The sequence below is a fragment of the Eubalaena glacialis genome, chromosome 3 (assembly GCF_028564815.1).
Source record: "Eubalaena glacialis isolate mEubGla1 chromosome 3, mEubGla1.1.hap2.+ XY, whole genome shotgun sequence".
In the NCBI taxonomy this organism is placed as follows: domain Eukaryota; kingdom Metazoa; phylum Chordata; class Mammalia; order Artiodactyla; family Balaenidae; genus Eubalaena; species Eubalaena glacialis.
In genome coordinates, this window is record NC_083718.1 from 111153569 (window position 1) to 111163302 (window position 9734).

The following is a 9734-nucleotide window of genomic DNA, read 5'->3' on the forward strand; positions in this document are numbered from 1 at the left end:
ATCTCCCTGATACCAAAACCAGACAAAGATGTCACAAAAAAAGAAAACTACAGGCCAATATCACTGATGAACATACATGCAAAATTCCTCAACAAAATACTAGCACACAGAATCCAACAGCACATTAAAAGGATCATACACCATGATCAAGTGGGGTTTATCCCAGGAATACAAGGATTCTTCAATATATGCAAATCAATCAATGTGATACACCATATTAACAAATTGAAGGATAAAAACCCTATGATCATCTCAATAGATGCAGAAAAAGCTTTCGATAAAATTCAACACCCATTTATGATAAAAACTCTCCAGAAAGTAGTCATAGAGGGAACTTACCCCAACATAATAAAGGCTATATAAGACAAACCCACAGCCAACATCATTCTCAATGGTGAAAAACTGAAACCATTTCATCTAAGATCAGGAAAAAGACAAGGTTGCCCACTCTCACTGCTGTTATCCAACATAGTTTTGGAAGTTTTAGCCACAGCAGTCAGAGAAGTAAAAGAAATAAAAGGAATCCAAATCAGAAAAGAAGAAGTAAAACTGTCACTGTTTGCAGATGACATGATACTATACACAGAGAATCCTAAAAATGCTACCAGAAGACTACTAGAGCTAATCAATGAATTTGGTAGAGTAGCAGGATACAAAACTAATGCACAGAAATCTCTTGCATTCCTATACATTATTGATGAAGAATCTGAAAGACAAATTAAGGAAGCACTCTCATTTACCATTGCAACAAAAAGAACAAAATACCTAGGAATAAACCTACCTAAGGAGACAAAAGACCTGTATGCAGAAAACTATAAGACACTGATGAAAGAAATTAAAGATGATACAAACAGATGGAGAGATATACCATGTTCTTGAATTGGAAGAATCAACATTGTGAAAATGACTATACTACCCAAAGCAATCTACAAGTTCAATGCAATCCCTATCAAATTACCAATGGCATTTTTTACAGAACTAGAACAAAAAATTTCACAATTTGTATGGAAACACAAAAGACCCCAAATGGCCAAAGCAATCTTGAGAAAGAAAAACGGGGCTGGAGGAATCACGCTTCCTGACTTCAGATTGTACTACAGTAATCAAGACAGTATGGTACTGGCACAAAAACAGAAATATAGGTTAATGGAACAGGATAGAAAGCCCAGAGATAAACCCATGCACATATGGTCACCTTATTTTTGATAAAGGAGGCAAAAATATACACTGGAGACAAGACAGCCTCTTCAATAAGTGGTGCTGGAAAAACTGGACAGCTACATGTAAGAGAATGAAATTAGAACACTCCCTAATACCATACACAAAAATAAACTCAAAATGGATTATAGACCTAAATGTAAGGCCAGACACTATAAAACTCTTAGAGGAAAACATAGGAAGAACTCTCTTTGTCATAAATCACAGCAAGATCCTTTTTGACTCATCGCCTAGAGAAATGGAAATAAAAGTAAAAATAAACAAGTAGGAACTAATGAAACTTAAAAGCTTTTGCACAGCAAAGGAAAACATAAACAAGACGAAAAGACAACCCTTAGAATGGGGGAAAATATTTGCAAATGAAGCAACTGACAAAGGATTAATCTCCAAAATATACAAGCAGCTCATGCAGCTCAATATCAAAAAAACAAACAACCCAATCCAAAAATGGGCAGAAGATCTAAATAGACATTTCTTCAAAGAAGATATACAGATTGCCAACGAACACATGAAAGGATGCTCAACATCACTAATCATTAGAGAAATGCAAATCAAAACTACAATGAAGTATCACCTCACACTGGTGAGAATGGCCATCATCAAAAAATCTACAAGCAATAAATGCTGGAGAGGGTGTGGAGAAAAGGGAAGCCTCTTGCACTGTTGGTGGGAATGTAAATTGGTACAGCTACTATGGAGAACAGTATGGAGGTTCCTTAAAAAACTAAAAATAGAACTACCATATGACCCAGCAATCCCACTACTGGGCATATACCCTGAGAAAACGATAATTCAAAAAGAGTCATGTACCACAATGTTCATTGCAGCACTATTTACAATAGCCAGGACATGGAAGCAACCTAGGTGTCCATTGACAGATGAATGGATAAAGAAGATGTGGCACATATATACAATGGAATATTACTCAGCCATAAAGGGAAACGAAATTGAGTTATTTGTAGTGAGGTGGATGTACCTAGAGTCTGTCATACAGAGTGAAGTAAGTCAGAAAGAGAAAAACAAATACCGTATGCTAACACATATGTATAGAATCTTGGGGAAAAAAAAAAAAAGGTTCTGATGAACCTAGGGGCAGGACAGGAACGACACAGACGTAGAGAATGGACGTGAGGACATGGGGAGGGGGAAGGGTAAGGGATGAAGTGAGCGAGTAGCATTGACATATATACACTACCAAATGTAAAATAGATAGCTAGTGGGAAGCAGCTACGTAGCACAGGGAGATCAGCTCGGTGCTTTGTGACCAGCTAGAGGGGTGGGCTAGGGAGGGTGGGAGGGAGATGCAAAAGGGATGGGATATGGGGATATATGTATACGTATAGCTGTTTCACTTTGTTATACAGCAGAAACTAACACAACATTGTAAAGCAATTGCACTCCAATAAAGATGTTAAAAAAATAAATTAATAAATAAAGGGTATCAATAAAATACAAACAAAGAAAAAAAAGAAGGATGCATTGTTAAGCACCTTACCTGTAAGGCTTCTTTTTAAGCCTTACAACCGAGCTCTTCTTCCTGTGTCTCCTGACTAGTCCTACATCTCAGTGTTTACTCCCTTCCTCATCTCCCCTTTTACCTGTCTACGTAGTGGAACCAATATCCTATATATGGAAGTGTTGGTTTTGACAGAACCTGTGACCTCCATAGAGACTGTCTTCCCAAGCCAGCTCAGCTTTGACAATGGGCTCTAGTTCTCCAGCTTCTTCCATGGCCCTGGAAGCTCAGTAAAACCTTGCCTGCAGCTGTGTTCCTCAGTTCGTTAGCTCTCTCCAGCCTCCTCCTCCACCAGCAAGAGGCTGGTGTCCAAAAGTCTGGTTTTCAGGCCAGTGTCTCAGAGTTGGACTCCGCTTTTCTGTCCAGTCTCTTTAGATTACAGACTAGTTGGACTCTCCATCTGGCTTTCAATCTCACCTTCATATGCTTGGATCACCCTCAACTTTATGGTCTCTGACTTTCAAACCAACCCAGGACCCCAAAGGTCTTGGCCCGTATTCTGTGTATGGGGTTCCTACTAGGCTAAGAGTTACGTTCAGACTACCCTAGTTAAATATGTCTTTTCATGCATGCCGATGTCATGTCTCAGCCAACAGGACTTGACCTGTGGTGACCCAAATCTACAGAACAACAATCCTCTTGTAACTCTTCTTGATCCTTGATCTGGCTCGTCTATCCTTATGACTTCATGTTTATTTTAGCCCTGACCTCCTTCAGTTTTCTAGACACATAATTTATATTATCTTTAGTACATCTCTTGGATTTCCTGCTCTCAGAGAAGTTTATTGATTTGTTAATTCATCCAACAGGCACGTATGAACACCTACCGGTTGGCACTGCAGACAGTCGGAGCTTAGTCAGGGAGTTAGACAAAATAAAGGGCTGTGTCAGTTAGGATGCTTTTTATTGCTAATGACAGAAGTCCTGATTCAAACTGGCTTAAGCAAAAATGGAATATATTCCCTCACATACCTGGCAAGTCTAGGGGTAGATCTGGTTTCCTCAGGCACAGCTGGATTCATGGATCTTAAATGCTATCTTTGGGACCTGGCCTGTCTTCATCACTCAGCTCTGCTCTCTTCTGCTTTGTGATGGCTTCATTCTCAAGCTCTCCACATGGTGGCAAGATAGATGTAACATTGCCAGGCCCACATTCTCCTAGGTGCCAGTACAACAGAAAAGGTACTGCTCTCTCAGTAGCCCCAACAAATGTCCCACTACGTCTTGTGGTTTCTCACTGGATTATATGCTCTTCCCTGAACAGATGACTTTGGCCAGGGAAATTTGATGATCTAACTGGTCAGACTGGAGTCATATGTCCTCTCCTTATAGTTGAGCGTGGAGTCAACTCTATTCAAACATTTAAGTTGAGAGCAAGGGATACAGTGGTTCCCCTGAGGAAAAGGCGATGGATCTGAGATAGTAAAAAATTTTTAAGTTGTCAGTCACAGCCATTATGTTCATGATAAATGTGTATGATAGAGCTACAAACAGGGTCAAGTCTGGCAAAGCGAACGTTTGACTTCATATATGATAGGTAAAGGATTCCCTCCTCCCTTATCCTTCAATCCTTTTCCTTCCTTCCTTTCTTTCAGCAGAATTTAGTGAGTGCCTATTTTGTTCCAGGTGCAAAACATAGATTGTCCTAGAAATTGACCCTGCTCATAAGGAGCTTACAAAGTAGTGAGGTAGAGAGTTAGTAAGAGCAGTGTACCTGCGTTTACTGAGAACTTATGATTTAAGAAATAGAAATATAAAGAGTATTTCTGTGTTTTTTATAAAATTAAAAAGACAACTTAACCATTATATTGTTTAAAGTCTTTACCCAGGCTATCTCAGTAAATTCTAGTTTGTTTAGTGCTTGGAATAAGTCTCTCTGGTATGCTCCATGAAATAATAGAAACTCCATAATCCCCAATTTTTAAATTTTTGCCCAGGCTACTGTAAAACTCAGAGTTAAAACCTGTGCTTAATTAAAAGAAGCTTTCCTTTGCCTAAGTTTTCCTTAAGATTTTTTTTTTTTTTATACTTGGTTTAGGGTTTTGTGATTTTATTGTTTCTGGGACTTTTGTAGTAAGGTACCTCAAAATAGAGATACAACAGAGATAAACAAAATACCTTTAATTTCCACTTTTACTTTTTGCCTCTGATCTATGGCAGGTTATTAAAGCATCTCCCACCAGTGCCCAGTCACTTCCCCTCCTGTATCCAGACATCTCTATTAATGTATTCACAGCTTGTGTATAGCGGGCCGACCAGACACTGAAAGGAACACATGTGGATATGTACATTTTTTTTAAAGGCAACAAACATGAAAATATTTTTGTGACATTCAAGATCCAACATGCGACCTTTATATTATCTTTTAGCTGTAGGTTTTATTTTGTTCTGTACTATGGAAAAAAAAATTGAGAAAAGCAACACAGATAATCCAAGGATTAGGGAATACATGAACACAGTGGTTTGCAACTGGAGAGTTGGCAATGCCTGGAGACATTCTTGATCTTCCTGGCTACTGGAATCTTGTGGGTAGAGGCCGGGGATGCTGCTGAACATTCTACGATGCACAGGACTGGCCCCACAAGGAAAAATAATCTGGTCCAAAATGTCAGTAGTGCCATTATTAGAGAAACCTTGCATTAATAGGATTTTTAGAATTCTAAACCCTGAAAGGATTCAGAACAATCTTGTAACTTAGGCTTCAGACAAAACTAGAAACAAATGAGACTCAAAGAATTATCAAATCCTGGAGCTAACGGAAAGGTCATCTAGTCTGGACTAGATGTGTGATCAGGCAGCTGGCCCAATCTCTCTGTGCCTCAGATTCCTATTCTGCAAAAAGGGATATGAAAGCTTGCCTCAAATGATTGCTCTGAGGATTAACTAAAAGAATACATGTGAAATGTTCAGTAAAGTACCTGACCACGATGTGTTGTTAATAAATAGTGGTAATGAGAGCTGAGGTGGTAATTATGATTACCATCGTCCAAGGTCACAGAGCTAGTACACAGCTTGTTTAACCCCGTTCTCCTGACTCCCTGTCCCATTTTCTTTCTTTTATGCTCCATTGAGGGTCTATGAAGAAAGGTTATAGGGACAACTCAGTGGGGATTAAAGAGCGCTGGCCTGGAGAGCAGCTTAGTAGCTGGTACTTCAGGAGAAAGTCTGAACAAAAGTTCTTCATAAAAGACAGGCAGGGGGTTTAACTCATAGGTGGGAGCTAAGGAAGACTAAAAAGGATTGGTTCCTACCTGAAGCAGGCTACTCCCTCTGATCCCAAAGCTCTGTGAATGGTGTTCCAGGTGGTCCTGCCTCCAGGAAGGGTGGGGCTTAGTTCACATGACCTTTACCGAACCGTTATATCCCTCACCTTGTCTCACAGCCCCAACAGACATCTGTTGGGGAAGGTCCCTGCAATGCTGGGATGGTTAGACAGTATTTCTGGGGACCCTTTCATCTCTAAGATTCTCTGATGTCTGATAAGTTTTGTGGGCCTTGTGCTGGAGCGATCATGTGACATTGTAGGTAATACCCAGTAGGCGTGTGTAGACGACCACAGATCTCCTGTTTTATGATTTGTGGGGTAAAAAATGCTTTATTAGATTGTACTAATTCAGTCAGCATGAGCATATGATTGAGATGCTGTGCAAAATGCTTTTTCTCCTCTGAAAATAATAGTAAATTATCTTACCAACAATTCTGTGTAATAGCTTTCCCCTCATTTTCTTAAAAAACTTATAAAAATTCTTTGCAGTTACTCATGAGTTAAATTTTTATTTCTCTTATTAGGTTCACCAACTAAATTGTTTTTAATCAGTGGCTTTCTATAAAAATTCGCCGAAGTCAAAAGCATTAAAACTCTCTGGATCACAAGTGTGGATTAAATTCTCTTGAGGGAAAATCTCATTCATTTAGTAACCTTCTCTCGAATATCCCATGTGTTGGATTGAACTCCTACAGTGATTCTACCTCCAACAAAAATATTCTACATAATTAGTCATTTAAAGACATTTTCTCCTATATCTTAACATGTCAGTCCTCCAACTATTAATTAGATTACTTTAAAAAATCAACACGAACAAGTCAGTATATGAGAAAACTGTGAATCACAACTGATTTTATCTGTTTTCCATATGTTTGTGTGACATTCAAGATCCACAAAGCAGTCGGAGAAGAGCAACACGCACCCATCCCGTGGGTGCTGGCTGAGCACCAGGCACTGTGTGCACACGTCCTGTAGCACAGGACAGGCCACCCAGGTGCAGAGAAGTGAACTGCTTTGTCCCAACTCACACAGTTGGTAAGCAGGAGAGCCGACAACACAGCCCCACCTGGCTTCTAACTGCACGAGTTTGCTACAGACCGGATCTTAACAAGGAATCGCTCAAGACTTAGAATAATAAAAAAATCCTCCCTAATGTTGGACTGTTTTTAAGTTTAAAATTAGAGCAGTATTCTGTGTTTTTATTTGACCTTCAACTTTTTTTCTTTTTCCAAGGTGTTATGTAACGGACCAGGAACATGTGTTCCTATCTGTATATCTGCCCTTCTCCTTGGGATACTAGGAATAAAGAAAGTGATCATTGTCTACGTTGAAAGCATCTGCCGAGTGGAACATTTATCCCTGTCCGGAAAGATTCTGTTTCACCTCTCCGATTACTTCATTGTTCAGTGGCCGACTCTTAAGGAGAAATATCCCAAATCTGTCTACCTCGGGCGAATTGTTTGATGAATGACAACTTACTTCTTTAGAATTTTGCAGTCAACAATATTTACTATAAATGGGGAACAAAAAACTGCATGTTTATTGTACACTATAAATGGGGAACAAAAAACTGCATGTTTATCGTAAAAGCTTTTGAGAATCCTGAGAATTATTGGTGGTCAAGAGTAAAGAGATGTATAAGTAACCCAGTGAGGAAACTGAGGTTGCTTTTATAAAACAAACATTAATAAACCATTAAGTGTTTATGCCTCTGTGCTCCAAATTTCCATTCTGTGTAAAGGTGTTTACCACTACCTGCAAGTTATCTTCTGACTTGTTTTACTAATATTTTCTAGAACTAAATATAGAATTTGTATGATTAGCCACATTTCCTGTTCTACAGCTTTTTTTTTTTTTTTTTTACAGTATTCTGCATTATAGAAAGAAAAAGAAAAATATTTCTTAGTTTTTGTTCAGACACAACAGGCTTTATTTCCTGTATGGAAGCAGAGAGGTCCCTAGTGAATCCTTTCAGCATAAAGGAAGCAGTTATATTAAATTGGCTTCATGACAATTTGCACTCCACAGGCTTCCAGAACTGAGCGCATAAACCAGTATCTGTTTTTATTCTTTGGTTTTGCTTTGTGAGTAGTTGGCCTCACTCCAGGATATCTTTTAAAATCTTTTGTTTGTTAAAATAAATTAGAAGGTGACTACTGTCATACGAGTAAAAACATGGTTCTGTTTATCAGGGCCGAACTCTCAAAACATTTTTTTTAATGTTATAGTAAATTCACGATTTTGTGGCTATAGCTATCTCTGGCATTTTAAGATATGTAGCCTCAGGAGAGTATATATTTACTTAGCATTTACTTAAGTGCTTGTTGTATGCCAGGTGTTCTTCTAAGCACTTTTCAAATATTAACTCATTTAACTCTAATAACAACTCAATGAGGTAGGGACTGTTATTACCCCCATTTTACAGATGACTTTCCAAGCTCATATGACTAGTAAGTGCCAAATCGAGAATTCGATCCCAAGCTTAAGAGCAGAGCCAGTTTCATGGGCATGTGGCCTCTGCGACCACATAGGGACCCATAGTTAGGAGGGCCCGACACTTGGTTTAATACTCTGCTGTCTCTCTCTTGAATTTCTTAGCATATTTTGAACAAGAGGCTCACATTGTATTTTGCACTGGACCTTGCCGATTATTTAGCTGGCCCTGCTTGAGAATCTGTGCTCCTAAAGAGCCATGTCAACTACAACAGAAGTACAACACCTAATGCAGGGCCTGGCCCAGCAGCTCTGCAATAAACAGGAATTCCATTCCTCTCCCTGCTATTTTAACAAGGCAACAAACAATGAGAAAACCTCTTGTGATGTTTAAGTTGTTTTTTTTTTCTCTCTTAAATCTGTCTTATAAGTATGATATAATTGTAATAAAGAAATGGTAAGAAATTAACAAAGAAATTGACTTTTGGTGAAAAGAGGCTTGATCACCCAAGATGACATAAAATTAAAATGCTGAGGCTACCCTAGCCTTTCTTGTTCTTTTAGAAATTCTCCTTCTCTGAATAAAGTAAAGTAGGCGCATCTGTCAGGACATTTTCCCAGGTTTTTGGCTGGAGAAACGCATGGCAGAAGACTCTCAGAATAGTGAAAGCACTTTGCCGTCTGGGTTCGGTGGCCAGTGGGGCAGCCAAGCGCTAGTTCACTGTGCTTTGACTTTAAATCTCAGATCTCAGGCACTGGCTCTGTGTCACCTGACGTAAAGGTCTGAAATATCAGGTAGCATATTTGTGTGGTTCCACCAGGAGCGGAGATGAAGTAAGCCTCTACTTTTCTAGGGAGAAAGTGATTTTTTTTTTTTTTTTTTTTTAGAGACAGCAGCACGTACATTTTATGTATCTTTGAAAAGTTTTTCTCTGTCACTGTTCCTGAGTGGCACTAGGTGAATAGTTGATGAGTGGACTTTGTTCAGTGCAGTTAATGCCTGTCTGTGCTCCAGGGCAGCTGTCCCAGGGCCCCCGCAACTAAGCCTGCTGCATTGGCTCCTGTCGGGCCAGAGCTTACAATGCTTAGGCCATGGAGAATTGTAGAAAAGAAGCCATGATTTTTTCCAGAAACGTATGTCCCAGATGTTTTGCAGAGCCTTAACTTAGACAGTGGTTAGCCTGGAATGTCAGAGAAAGAATCTGTGTGTGTTATATCACTAAAAGTTCAGAAATATCTTCCTGGGTTCGGGCTGCTATGCACACGTTTCAGAGCCCGGCTGAGGCACATGGGATCATGCCT

At 39.3% G+C, this 9734-nt stretch overlaps 1 protein-coding gene across 1 annotated transcript in view; it reads left to right on the forward strand.

Moving 5' to 3' along the window:
• The window catches only part of ALG14 (ALG14 UDP-N-acetylglucosaminyltransferase subunit), a 101608-nt gene extending 93880 nt beyond the window's left edge, over window positions 1–7728 (forward strand). The window contains exon 4 of the mRNA XM_061186296.1: window positions 7233–7728. Within this exon, the coding sequence (XP_061042279.1) occupies window positions 7233–7463 (231 nt within the window). The 3' untranslated portion in view covers window positions 7464–7728. The remainder of the gene's footprint in view (window positions 1–7232) is intronic.
• Window positions 7729–9734: the final 2006 nt, after the last annotated feature.